This window comes from Oncorhynchus keta, chromosome 13 (genome assembly GCF_023373465.1).
Source record: "Oncorhynchus keta strain PuntledgeMale-10-30-2019 chromosome 13, Oket_V2, whole genome shotgun sequence".
Lineage (NCBI taxonomy): Eukaryota > Metazoa > Chordata > Actinopteri > Salmoniformes > Salmonidae > Oncorhynchus > Oncorhynchus keta.
This window is the reverse complement of record NC_068433.1, coordinates 32464725-32479141: the sequence shown is the minus strand read 5'-3', so window position 1 is coordinate 32479141 and position 14417 is coordinate 32464725. Positions and strand designations below refer to the sequence as shown.

Here is a 14417-nt window from a genome sequence, read left to right as displayed (position 1 = left end):
ACATAATGGTGGGGATTTGAGGTTATAGAACATGATGGTGATGGTGGGGATATGAGGTTATAGAACATGATGGTAGGGATATGAGGTTATAGAACGTGATGATAGGGATATGTGGTTATAACACATGATGGTGGGGATATGGGGCGGTCTAATACCCACCTGGGAAGCCCATCTCTCCCATGTTGCCTTTAGCTCCTGGGGCTCCTGGTGAGCCTGATCCTCCAGGGATACCTGCGTCTCCTTTGGGACCTGAACACGTCAGAGGAAATTAGGAGTTAGTGTTCAGTAGAGGACATTATGGGGCTGAAACATATCTTGAGGTATGCATGGTACTTGGAAATATGCATGTTTTATAAACCCATTTGGTTTGAGCATCCCGAAGATGCAAGACACATAATAAAACAGGAAACGTAGGATGACTGTGCTCGTGTTCAGTAGAGATCATTCTGGAGGGATGACTGTACTAATGTTCAGTAGAGGTCATTCTGGAGGGATGACTGTACTCGTGTTCAGTAGAGGTCAATCTGGAGGGATGACTGTACTCGTGTTCAGTAGAGGTCAATCTGGAGGGATGACTGTGCTAGTGTTCAGTAGAGGACATTCTGGAGGGATGACTGTACTAGTGTTCAGTAGAGGACATTCTGGAGGGATGACTGTACTAGTGTTCAGTAGAGGACATTCTGGAGGGATGACTGTACTAGTGTTCAGTAGAGGTCAATCTGGAGGGATGACTGTGCTAGTGTTCAGTAGAGGTCAATCTGGAGGGATGACTGTGCTAGTGTTCAGTAGAGGACATTCTGGAGGGATGACTGTACTAGTGTTCAGTAGAGGACATTCTGGAGGGATGACTGTACTAGTGTTCAGTAGAGGACATTCTGGAGGGATGACTGTACTAGTGTTCAGTAGAGGTCAATCTGGAGGGATGACTGTGCTAGTGTTCAGTAGAGGACATTCTGGAGGGATGACTGTGCTAGTGTTCAGTAGAGGACATTCTGGAGGGATGACTGTACTAGTGTTCAGTAGAGGTCATTAGGGATGGATGACTGTACTAGTGTTCAGTAGAAGTCATTATGGATGGATGACTGTACTAGTGTTCAGTAGAGGACATTCTGCTGGGATGAATGTGCTAGTGTTCAGTAGAGGACATTCTGGAGGGATGTAGCTCAGTTGGTAGAGCATGGCGCTTGTAACGCCAGGGTAGTGGGTTCGATTCCCGGGACCACCCATACGTAGAATGTATGCACACATGACTGTAAGTCGCTTTGGATAAAAGCGTCTGCTAAATGGCATATATTATTATTATATTAAGAGGATTAGTTTCTAGATAATATGAGTATACCTTGAGGTCCTGGCAACCCAGGTCGTCCGTCCTGTCCTGGTATACCAGCGTCTCCAGGGAGACCAGGGATACCCTTTTGACCTGGTAGTCCTCCTAAACCTACACAACACAAAAAACACAGGAAACAGTAAGGACAGTGAGACAAAGCTCCGTTCTTAGCAGTCTACATCAGTCAGTCAGAAACAGGCAGAGAGAGAGACAGGCAGATAAACAGACAGAGAGAAAGACGTACCTGGTGCTCCTGGTTCTCCCTTCCCACCCTTCAGTTCCTGGGGAGGAATGCTGGGGCCTGGGAGTCCCGCGATACCGGGCTCTCCCCTGTCTCCCTTCAGACCTGAACCGCCGGGACCACCTGGTCGCCCTGGGAAACCATCGTCACCTGGAGGAAGGAGACACAAAGAGTCAGAGGGTCTATTATCGAAGACACATACAGTACCAATATGTGTGTATACCAACGTGTGTGTTTATGTGTTTGTGTGTGGGCTCCTTATAGCTAGCGCAGCAGATGTTTTGGACTAGTTTGTTTGAATGTAAGACCTGTGGTCACATTAACAACATTAATGTTATAAAGTTATTGTTCAATTTATCGTGTGTGTGTGTGTGTGTGTGTGTGTGTGTGTGTGTGTGTGTGTGTGTGTGTGTGTGTGTGTGTGTGCGTGCGTGCGTGCGTGCGTGCGTGCGTGCTTGCGTGCGTGCGTGTGTGCGCGCGCACCTTTAGGTCCAGGGAAGCCGGGGGCTCCAGGGTTCCCAGGGGATCCCAGAGGTCCAGGAGCTCCCATCACACCCATGTCTCCTTTACCACCTGTTGATGGACAGACTTTTGACTGGCAATTCCCCATCAAGACAGGGTGAAGGTCAGCGACACTGTCTGTGTCCCATATCGCACCCTATTCCCTATATAGTGCATTACTTCTGACTAGAGTCCATATATAGGGAATAGGGTGCCATTTGGGATGGAGGTAGAGTAACAACAATGTCCAACAGAAAATAAAGAGAGAGAAAGGTAGTCAGTGTGACATCATACTGGCCAATCCATATTTAATTCTATATTTAACCTTTATTTAACTAGGTAAGTCACAAAGAACAAATTCTTATTTACAATGACGGCCTAACCCGGCCAAACCCTAATCTGGACGACGCTGGGCCAATTGTGCGCCGCCCTATTGGGACTCCCAATCACGGGCGATTGTGATACAGCCTGGAAAGGAACCAGGGTCTGTAGTGACGCCTCTAGCACTGAGATGCAGTGCCTTAGACCGCTGCGCCACTCGGGAGCTCATATACTGTATGTAGATTACACAGAAAGAGATTTGGAACCAGATATAGACGAGACTGAAATAAACACACAGGCTGCGTTATCACATGCAACCCAAATCTGACCTTATGCCACTAATTAGTCTTTTGATCAGTCAGATCAGATCTTTTGCCATTAATTGGGCAAAAGATCAGAATTGGGCTGCCTATGTAAATCAGCAATAGAATCTGATTTCTTACAGTCCATTCATAACACAGAAAAAGATTGAAAACTAGACAGATAGAGACTAAAACAGACACATAGATTAGGAAGGTTTGATGTTGGTGTCGGTCTGTTATCCTACCAGGCAGGCCAGGCAGTCCGTCTCGGCCAGGGCCACCAGGGTTACCCTGTGGTCCAACTCCCCCGGGGTTGCCGGGGAAACCGGGACTTCCTCTGTCGCCTGGCAACCCTGGAATGTCCAGGCCGGGAGAACCGGGGTCTCCCTTCTCACCGTTGGCGCCTGAGTATCCTGAAATGCGAGGAATCAATAACAGAGTGAGGACAGATTCTCACTTCCTAATCAGCATCTGCCCATTATCTATAACCTCATAGAAGGTCAATTTTGACCTTCAAATGCCAAAGATAATATTTGGTCTTAGGCCTTGAAATACATCCAAAGGTACACCTCCAATTGACTCAAATTATGTCAATTATCAGAAGCTTCTAAAGCCATGACATAATTTTCTGGAATTTTCCAAGCTGTTTAAAGGCACAGTCAACTTAGTGTATGTAAACTTCTGATCCACTGGAATTGTGATACAGTGAATTATATGTGAAATAATCTGCCTGTTAACAATTGTTTGAAAAATGACTTGTGTCATGCACAAAGTAGATGTCCTAACTGACTTCCCAAAACTATAGTGTGCTAACAAGAAATTAGTGAGGTGGTTGAAAAATGAGTTTTAATGACTCCAACCTAAGTGTATGTAAACGTCCGACTTCAACTGTATTAGTTTTAAAGAGGAAGGCAAATTGTGAACAAAGTGGCAAAAACAAGTGCAGGAAAAGTGAACTTGGAACTGTGTGGGTGGGTGACAGCTAGCTGCTTCACAAGTGAGCACCGCCAACGAGACTGTGACAACAATGCAAAATAAGAAGAGCAATGAGAAGACTGTTGTGAGGAGAGATGAGAAGAAGAATAAGAGTGAACTCCCAAGATCAGGGTATGGCTCCCATCAATGACTGATAACCCAGAATGAGATGCAATCGTCACATGATCACCCATGGTGACATCATTCAGTGTACAACAAACAAACAAACAAACCCTTTACAAACCCTTTAACCCCTTACAAACTGTTTACAAACCCTTTACACTCTTACAAACCCTTTACAAACCCTTTACAAACCCTTTAACCCCTTACAAACGGTTTACAAACCCTTTACGCTCTTACAAACCCTTTACAAACCCTTTACAAACCCTTTACAAACCCTTTACAAACCCTTTACGCTCTTACTAACCCTTTACAAACCGTTTACAAACCCTTTACAAACCCTTTACAAACCCTTTACAAACCCTTTAACCCCTTACAAACTGTTTACAAACCCTTTACACTCTTACAAACCCTTTACAAACCCTTTAACCCCTTACAAACTGTTTACAAACCCTTTACGCTCTTACAAACCCTTTACAAACCCTTTACATACCATTTAACCTCTTACAAACGTTTTACAAACTGTTTGGTGCTCAAAAGCCTTGCAGAGGAATGGTGTTACTTTCCTAATAACAAGTGTGACAACATAGCCTGAACCACATAGCCAGTCCTTTGAGATTCTGTACATAATGAACAATCATATAAGTTATGAGTATGTGATGAAGGTGATAATGCCCATACCAATCTGTGACTGAGACAATACATTAGAGATAACACATATTGAGTCATCTCAACAGAATGTTAACGTGTCAAAAACAAAAATAGAACAAAATATTGTATTTCGAAAATACAGCATAAATACACATACATATATATTACATGGTTTTCTCACTAATTAAGACTTTGCAGAGGTTCAATATGATAAAAGGTCTTAGCATTACATCCTAATTATGGTGATACTACAAGGTCCACTGTAAGCAACTAGATACAAATGCCATAAATCAAACTAGACGTCTATCTCTAATCAAACTATTCATCTATAAATCAAACCTGATTTTTGTCTCGTCAAAGGTCAGCTAGGTTGTCTTACCTGGAGAGCCCATGGGTCCTGGGGGTCCAATGGGGCCGGGGATGCCCTGAGAGCCGATGGAGGGCGAACCTGGAGGGCCACGGGCTCCGGATATACCAGGGATACCAGAGTCACCTGGAAGAGACAAACAAATACCGAACTCACACACCTGTTAACAAAATAATACCAACTGGCTAGCTACCTAACAGGTGTACCAGGGATACCAGAGTAACCTGGGAGACAAACAGGTACAGAACACACACTTAACATGGCAATACCAACTAACTAGCTGGCTAACAGAATATGTTTTATCTGGACCAGTGGTGGCTCCTCAGGGGAGGAAGGGGAGGACCATCCTCCTCAGTGAATTTCAGATTTTTTTTATATGGCTTTACTGTCAGTGGTTTCAAATGAAAGTGCCTTTAAAGATGACTAAGTTATTATTTAATATTTTTAACAGCTAGTTTCCGTTCTCCTCTGGGTACATTGACTTCATTACAAAACCTAGAAGTCTAGAAAACCTATAAAAACTATGTTCTCACCCCCTTCCATAGACTTACACAGTAATTATGACAACTTTCAGAGGACATCCTCCAACCTATCAGAGCTCTTGCAGCGTGAACTGACATGTTGTCCAGCCAATCAGAGGATGAGAGAATGAATCTAGTACTAAAAGCATAAACTACAGATAGCTAGCACTGCAGTACGTTAAATGTGATGAGTAGTAGAAAGACAATAGTGAACAAATTCATTTCCTTAAAATAAATCAATAGCTAGCTCGTTCGGAGTATCATGTAGCCTAAAGCTATCGATGTTACATTGAGCTGGGGGAATGGAATATGAACGACAGTCATCCAATATGCTGTAATATTTAAAAAAAGGCCTCGCTCATAACAAAATAATCGTCCTCCCTCTTCTTAAACAGCACCGACGGCCACGGATCTGGACTAAGTATAACATTTATTGAAGACAACACTGAGCATGCTTTTAGTCTAGAACTGGGCTGTGTCTGGAAAAATCTGACCAGAAATAATGAGGCAAGATTAGAGTATGATGTTGTTGATCTATAAAAAGAGTAAATAATAACTTAAAAGACACTTTAATTTGAAACCACTGACAGAAAAGCCATATTTTCAGTATAGGTGGATCTTCAGTGTTCCTAAGCTCCTAACTCCAACCGACTACACCAATAAAAGTTGGAACAGTACCTTTGGCACCAGGGCCACCGTCGAAGCCAGAACGTCCGGGCGAGCCGGGGTTGCCGGGGAAACCGGAGTCTCCTTTGGGTCCAGCTAATCCTTTGGGTCCAGGGAAACCTGGAGGGCCCTGGGGACCTGGAAGCCCGAATCCTGGCTCTCCCTATCACACACACACACACACACACACACACACACACAAATAGAAAACTCAAATTAATACCCAAACACACACAAATGTAGACCTTGTTAAAACATGTTTTAATATATTTTTTATTTAACTTTTAGTTAACTAGGCAGGTCAGTTAAGAACAAATTCTTATTTTTAGCCTCCTGCGTGGATGGGGTCTGGGATTAAAAATAAAAACAAATTAAATAAAAATATAGGACAAAACACAAGACAATAGAGACAACACAACACTACATAAAGAGAGACCTAAGATAACAACATAGCATGGCAGCAACACATGACAACACAGCATGGTAGCAACACAACATGACAACAACATGGTAGCAACACAACATGGCAGCAGCACAACATGGTACAAACATAATTGGTCACAGACAACAGCACAAAGGGCAATACATCACGCAAAGCAGCCACAACTGTCAGTAAGAGTGTCCATGATTGAGACTTTGAATGGAGAGATTGAGATAAAACTGTCCAGTTTGAGTGTTTGTTGCAGCTCGTTCCAGTTGCTAGCTGCAGCGAACTGAAAAGACAAGCAACCTCAGGGATGTGTGTGCTTTGGGGACCTTTAACAGAATGTGACTGGCAGAACGGGTGTTGTGTGTGTAGGATGAGGGCTGAGGTAGATATCTCAGATTGGGGGGAGTGAGGCCAAAGAGGGTTTTCAAAATAAGAATCAACCAGTGGGTCTTGCGACGGGTATATAGAGATGACCAGTTTACAGAAGAGTATAGAGTGCAGTGATGTGTCCTACAAGGAGCATTGGTGTCACACCCTGATCTGTTTCACCTGTCTTTGTGCTTTTCTCCACCCCCACCAGGTGTCTCCTATCTCCCCTCATTATCCCCTGTGTATTCATACCTGTGTTCTCTGTTTGTCTGTTGCCAGTTCGTTTTGTTAATGAAGCCTACCAGCGTTTTTCCCCTTGCTCCTGTCTTTTCTATAGTTCCTGTTTTCTAGTTTTCCCGGCGTTGACCATTCTGCCTGCCCTGACCCTGAGCCTGCATGCCATCATGTACCTTGCCCCACCACACTGGATTATTGACCACTGCCTTCCCTGACCCTGAGACTGCCTGCCGTTCTGTACCTTTTGAACTCTGATCTGGATTACTGACATCTGTCAACCAAGTCAAGACCTGTTGTTTAGTCTGCTCCCTTTTCTAGTAATAAACTTTTGTTTCTTCGACACTGTCTGTATCTGGGTCTTCGCTAATATGTGACAGTACGAACTGGCCATGACCGACCCAGCAGACTCAGACCAGCTCCACAATGCTGTCTCCCTGCAACAATGTCTTATGGAGGCCTTCCAAACCCTTGCAGAACGCCATGACCAGGTGTTCAAGACTTTGCTGGAGCAACTCTACGGATTCCTCACTGAACAGCGGATCACTCACAATACCACTCCCATCAACCTACGAGTGTCAGGGAACCACGGCGAGGCAATCCAATGTATGCTGATTAAGTTTCCTCAGGTTCCTGTGGTATTGGGATTATCTTGGCTCCAGCGACACAATCCCCTTATTGACTGGACTGCTGGTGCCATCATGGGCTGGGGCCCATTCTGCCACACCCATTGCCTGAAGTCAGCATAGCCTGCCCCGGGACATCTTCCGGTGGGCTCGGGAAGTTGCCCCGGACCTCTCCGCCATTCCCACGGAGTACCAGGACCCCAGGGAGGTTTTCAGTAAGGCCCGGGCCACTTTACTCCCTCCGCACCGACCATATGACTGCAGGATCGACCTTCTCCCAGGCACCACACTGCCCCAGGGACGACTGTACTCGGGTCCGGCGAATAAGGCAATGGAGACCTACATAGAGGACAACCTAGCTGCAGGGTTCATCCGTCCTTCTGCCTCCCCCGCCGGCGAATGGCTCTTCTTTGTGGAGAAAAAGGACAAAACCCTGCACCCGTGCATCGACTACAGGGACCTCAACGACATCACGGTGAAGAACCGCTACCCACTACCACTCATCTCCTCTGCCTTCAAGCCGCTCCAGGGAACTACTGTGTTCTCCAAGCTGGATCTACGGAACGCCTACCACCTGGTGCGGATACAGGAAGGGGACGAGTGGAAGACAGCCTTCAACATGGTCAGCGGTCACTACCAGTTTCTGGTCATGCCATTTGTCCTTACCAATGCCCCAGCTGTGTTCCAGGCTCTGGTTAATGATGTTCTCCGATGCATGTTGAACCGGTTCATCTTCGTCTACCTCGATGACATCCTTGTCTTCTCCTGCTCTGCCCATGAACACATGCTCCACGTCCGACACGTCCTCCTGGAGAACCAGCTTTTTGTGACCACGGAGAAGTGCGAAGTCCATCGCTCCACCATCCCCTTCCTGGGTTACATCATCGCTACAGGTAGTGTACAGATGGATCCTGGGAAGGTGAGAGAGGTGGTGGATTGGCCCCAGCCTACGTCCAGGGTGCAGCTGCAATGTTTCCTGGGAGTCTCCAACTTTTATTGCCGCTTTATCCGGTGTTACAGCACCCTGGCTTCCCCCCTGTCTACACTCACCTCTCCCAAGGTTCCGTCCATGTGGTCCCCAGCTGCTGATCGGGCGTTCCAGGATCTCAAACACCGTTTCACCACAGCTCCCATCTTGGTTCATCCGCCAGTTCGTGGTGGAGGCCGATGCTTCAGATGTCAGAGTGGGGGCTGTCCTGTCCCAGCGTTATGCCCTGGACCTCAAGGTACATCCCTGTCCCTTCTCACATCGCCTCAACACCACAGAGAGGCACTACAATGTGGGGAACCGTGAGCTTCTCATGGTGAAGATGGTGTTGGAGGCGTGGAGGCACCGGCTGGAGGGGGCGGAACACCCGTTCATTGTGTGGACCGACCACAAGAACCTGAAATATCTCTGTACTGCCAAGCGTCTCAATTCCAGGCAAGCTAGGTGGGCCCTGCTCTTCTTCCGGTTCAACTTCTCCCTCTCCTACCGACCAGGATCCAAGAACATCAAGCCGGATGCGCTGTCAATGCGAAGACCATCCTTCCCACCTCGTGTCTGGCAACGGCACTCAGCTGGGGAATAGGGATGCAGGCCCGTGAGGTCATCCACCACTTCATCCACCACTTCTACGATTTGAAACTTTCACTTGTGCTCTGTTAAATCCTGTGTGTTAAACCCAGTCTGACCTTCGGTTGGGAGGAAAAGCTATACTACTAGCTAAATGTGGTGTGGCCATGTTCCTTTGACTTCAAGCTCCAGGTCTGTCTACATTCAGTCTTTACCTTAGCTTGATACAATGCTATCCAGTTTGGATTCTCATTGCTATAATTCCCTTTGGAATTAGCTGGATTTATGCATAAATTGGTCATCAAATTTGGCCTGATCTTTATCTAAGTCACAACAATAAACAAACATAGTGTGCTTAAATTAATAATGCACAAAATAATGCACAGCACACCAACATCAAAACCTCATCCCAACTGTAAAGTATGGTGGAGGGAGTATCATGGTTTGGGGCTGCTTTGCTGCCTCAGGGCCTGGACAGCTTGCTATCGGAAAAATGAAGTTTATCAAGACGTTTTGCAGGAGAATGTAAGGCTATCTGTCCGCAAATTGAAGCTCAACAGAAGTTGGGTGATACAACAGGACAACGACACAAAAAACACAGAAGTAAATCTACAACAGAATGGCTTCAACAGAAGAAAATACGCCTTCTGGGGTGGCCCAGTCAGAGTCCTGACCTCAACCCGATTGAGTTGCTGTGGCATGACCTCAAGAGAGCAGGTCACACCAGACATCCCAAGAATACTGCTGAACTGAAACAGTTTTGTAAAGAGGAACGGTCCAAAATTCCACCTGACCTTTGTGCAGGTCTGATCCGCAACTATAGAAAACGTTTGGTTGATGTTATTGCTGCCAAAGGAGGGTCAACCAGTTATTAAATCCAAGGGTTCACATACTTTTTCCAACCTGCACTGTGAATGTTTACACGGTGTGTTCAATAAAGTCATGAAAACGTATAATTGTTTGTGTGTTGGTAGTTTAAGCAGACTGTGTTTGTCTATTGTTGTGACCGATCAGATGACATTTTATGACCAATTTATGCAGAAATCCAGGTATTTCCAAAGGATTCACATACTTTTTCTTGACACTGTACATGATTATGTTAATCTGTAATTAGTACAGTATTCAGATCTATAGTAGTGTCGTTGTGGTACGTACCTTAGCTCCAGGTCCACCTGGCTCACCGGGGAGGCCGTCCACTCCTGGTCTTCCTGGACCCCCGGGACCACCTGGCACACCAGATGAGCCTGGGAATCCTGCGGGCGGGGACAGGTGAGTGATTTGTAATAATTGTTTATAGTATAAGGCACTACTGTGAAACACACAAATTACTCTGTGCTATGGTGCTATGAGAGAGATCATGGCTGTGCCATCTTGTGTGGACGTCAGGGCTTTAAGCCTCGTCCGAGACTAAAAAGCATGTTCAGTGGCGATTCTCCATTGAAAATGCTTCTTAGTCCAGGACGAGGCTTAATCTGTGTTCCGGAAATCGGTCCATGAAGTTTATATTATAACCATACAGGTGACAGTGAATGTATACCTGCCCAGGTATTTAGTGTTTACCTTTAGCACCGGGGGGTCCTGGCAGTCCAATTCCGGAGAGGCCGGGGTCGCCCTTGGCACCTGGTAAGCCGGGGAAACCGGGCTGTCCTGGCCCGCCGGGGTTGCCTGTGGACACACAAATGAACACTTTGTTTTGGCAAACATTTACTACACTACTACTAAACAGTTCACTAGCGCATACTTCATAGAATTACATCAAATAGTCCCCCAAACAACACCAGACATCTGTGCTGTCTGTTACCTTACTGCCATCATATCATGCTGGATGAAAGCTTATGCCTATCCGTTCAGGTGGGTGTGAACCTGTGCAGGTAAAGATGACATGCTATTTACCTGGGTTTCCAGGAATACCGGGGTCTCCATCCTGTCCCCTGGGTCCTGGGAGTCCCTTCTCTGCTATCGTTTGACCCGGCTCACCTTTAGTGCCTATAGGTCAGGGGTCAAAGGCCGAGGGTCAACGGTTAGGGAATAAGGGTACAAGAGAGTTGTAGTCCTTAGAAGAGCAGCAGGTAAAGCTAATGGTAAAAGTATGACACCAATGAAATAACACAACCTTCCGGGACCCCAGGTGTGTCGATGTGTCTCACTTTTATCAACATTTCAGTTACTTTTAGAAAAAAAGGGTTCCAAAAAGGTTCTTTGGCTATCCCCATAGAAGAACCCCTTTTGGTTCCAGGTAGAACCCTCTGTGGAAAGGGTTCAAGATGGAATCCAAAAGGGTTCTACCTGGAGCCAAAAGGGTTCTTCAAAAGGTTCTCCTATGAGGACAGTTGAAGAACCCTTTTAGGTTCTAGAATGCACCTTTTTTTCTAAGAGTATAATCCCTGGTTTTCAAGTACATCAGACAATATATCTTACCTGGTGATCCAGGTGTTCCCGTTCTCCCTGAGACGCCCTGAACACCCTTCTCTCCAGGGGGCCCCTGGGGGCCGAAGCCTGGGGATCCGGGTCCACCCCTGTCACCTGGGAGACCCTGCAGACCGGGCTCACCTGGAGGCCCTCGCTCACCCTTCACTAACAGAGAACCCTGCAGAGGAGTGGAGAGGGGTTCATATAGAATGCTAAGTAGTGGGAAAAATGGATGGATAGATGGATAGACAGATAGGGATGGAGGGAAAGAGGTAAGGTGAAGGGATGGATGGAGGGAGAGAGGAACAGAGAGATGGAAGGAGACGTGAAGGGATGAGGTGGGATGGATGGATAGATAGATGGGTGGAGGAAGGTAGGGAGGGATAGCGAGCAGGAGGGATAGAAAGAAAGAAGATAAGGTTGGATGGATGAGTGGAGAGGGGAGAGGATGAGGGTGTGGAAGGGACGGATGAAGTAATATATGAATAGATAAATGGAGGGAAGGAGAGAGATGGACACTTTGCTACTCACAGATGTTCCTTTGGGTCCAGGAGCTCCAGGAACTCCATTGCGACCAGGTCCTCCGTCCAGACCAGGCAGGCCAGGGGGTCCGGGGAACCCTGTGTCTCCCTTGTCGCCCCTCACCCCATCCACAGCAATAGCCTCACCTGGGTCACCCTTCTCTCCTGGGAAACCAGATGCACCCTGGGGACCAGGCAAACCCTGGGGGAGAGAGGGATGGAGGAGAGAGAGATGGAAGGATGGAGGAGTCATTTAGTTACCTTATCAAGGCTACTCTAGACTCGAAGGGGCAGTTTCCCGGTTACAGATTAAACCTAATCCTGGATTAAAAAGCATTTTCAATGGAGATTATTGTTTAATAGTCCAGAACTAGGCTTAATCGGTGTCTGGGAAACCGGCTCCAAGTAAGTCGGTCTGTAGGTTACTATAAAGTTGTGTAGACATAGCTTCAAACCAGTTTCAAACCAGGAAGTGACAAACAGGAAGTACTTACAGAAGAACCTGAGGGCCCTGGGCCACCTGGATATCCTCTGTCACCTTTAGCCCCTGGTCCTCCTGGTCCACCTGAGAGCGGGAAGAGAGAGGAGAGAGGGTGGAGAGAGAGGTAAAAAGGAGAGAATGAGGAGAGAGAGGAGTTGTGTACAGCATTGTGTTACGGTGGCCTACACATTGCGAAATCAGGTGTGTGTTTTCTTCTCTTTACTCTGTCTTATTCCCTACCAGGTGAGGATATTCCAGGTCGCAATTGCAAATGAGAACCTGTTCTCAACTTGCCTACCTGGTTAAATAAAGGTGAAAAAAAATAATAATAAAAACCATTTAAAAAACAGGTAGGGAGACAGGTGACCAGGTGAGAGAGGTGCAGTCTTACCTGGGAACCCGGGAGGCCCGGGAGGGCCTGGTACTCCAGGGATGGAGTTCCCACGTGAGAAACAGTTCACACAGGTTTCTCCCTTGTCACCTGAGAGAGACAGACAAGTAAGTAAGTAGGTAGCGAAGGGGAAAGACAGACATAGAAGCCAGTTGAGATCACTTCAATGACACATTTGTTTGTTCATTATTAGCCACAGTAACGTAACACAATAATGTCTCTCTCATGACAATACTCTGGAAGTATACAACAGAGAACACACAAAAAAACATACTCTCTCTTTCTCTCTCTCCGACCCACCTTTCTGTCCAGTCTCTCCTTGAAACCCTCTGTCTCCTTGTTGTCCTGGTAAGCCGGGGGCCCCTCCTAAACAGTTACCGCCCCCTGTGGAGACCCCTGCGGCCCCGGGAGGGCCTGGTGGTCCCTGAAGCCCAGGGGTCCCATTTCGTCCTGGGGGCCCAGGGAGGGAGATGCCTGGCTGGCCCTCGTCTCCCTTCTGGCCCCTCTCTCCTGGGAAGCCTGGGGAACCAGGTTGGCCTACACCTCCGGTACCTGGGGTTCCTGGTTGGCCTGGAGGACCTGAGAGACCTGGGGAGGACAGGGTCAAAGGGGAAAGGTCACCATGAAAACTGGGTTATGTTCTGTATTCACCAAGCCTCTTAAAGTAGCAGTGCTGATCTAGGACCAGGTCCTCCGTGTTCATATAATCTTATTCCTTATGATCTAAACATCTAGCTCTGAGTCGCTTTATGAATATAGGTGGGTCGTTAAACTAATTCCGTGCCTTTCGAGAAGTGTATCTTGATAAAAACAAAAGAAAGTGTTGGATAAAATAAAATAAAACTGTTTTCCCAACCCAAGTGGTTAAATGACAAAATGACAAAGTGCCTATAAAGTGTCAAATAAAGTAAGAGGTTTGACTGTAACAGGGTTAAATCATCCTAAATCAGCAATAAATCCCCTCGTGACTGTGTTGAATGGAAGCTTGTTGTGTGCAACAGGAAGTTTTCCACCACAAACCTGCTCACCTGCTTTTAAAAAAGTATTACAGTATTATATATATACAGTATTTTTTTAAAATATATATAAAAAAAAGAAGGAATATTCACCTTTAAATGAGGGACAGATGGAAATGAATCACTTATCACACAAAATAAATTATCTTTGGAAATGAATTTGTCAACGAAATAACTAGGGCTTTACAAAGATGGTGGGTTTAGGTGGGTTTAAATCTTCCTAGAAGTGACACAGTGTTGACGGAAATGCGGAATTTGTGCACATTAGCAAACCATTATTCATAATTTAAAAAATGATGTATGGAATTCTCCATGTGGTCCACATGAAAGGGCACGTCATTTAATATAACACACTTTTAAAATTCAACATTGGTGCACAATTTCTACTTAAAG

General features: G+C 46.2%; 1 protein-coding gene across 1 annotated transcript in view; it reads right to left on the bottom strand.

Moving 5' to 3' along the window:
- Nucleotides 1-14417, bottom strand: part of col4a5 (collagen, type IV, alpha 5 (Alport syndrome)) — a 79784-nt gene that overhangs the window by 21522 nt on the left and 43845 nt on the right. Inside the window, exons 19-33 of the mRNA XM_052460006.1 lie at nucleotides 13309-13596; nucleotides 13009-13098; nucleotides 12631-12701; nucleotides 12147-12338; nucleotides 11625-11793; nucleotides 11100-11192; nucleotides 10767-10871; nucleotides 10362-10459; nucleotides 6005-6155; nucleotides 4818-4931; nucleotides 2938-3105; nucleotides 2052-2141; nucleotides 1572-1718; nucleotides 1340-1438; nucleotides 160-249 (exon numbers count right to left, since the gene is read on the bottom strand). Of these exons, the coding sequence (XP_052315966.1) occupies nucleotides 160-249; nucleotides 1340-1438; nucleotides 1572-1718; nucleotides 2052-2141; nucleotides 2938-3105; nucleotides 4818-4931; nucleotides 6005-6155; nucleotides 10362-10459; nucleotides 10767-10871; nucleotides 11100-11192; nucleotides 11625-11793; nucleotides 12147-12338; nucleotides 12631-12701; nucleotides 13009-13098; nucleotides 13309-13596 (1965 nt within the window). The remainder of the gene's footprint in view (nucleotides 1-159; nucleotides 250-1339; nucleotides 1439-1571; nucleotides 1719-2051; nucleotides 2142-2937; nucleotides 3106-4817; nucleotides 4932-6004; nucleotides 6156-10361; nucleotides 10460-10766; nucleotides 10872-11099; nucleotides 11193-11624; nucleotides 11794-12146; nucleotides 12339-12630; nucleotides 12702-13008; nucleotides 13099-13308; nucleotides 13597-14417) is intronic.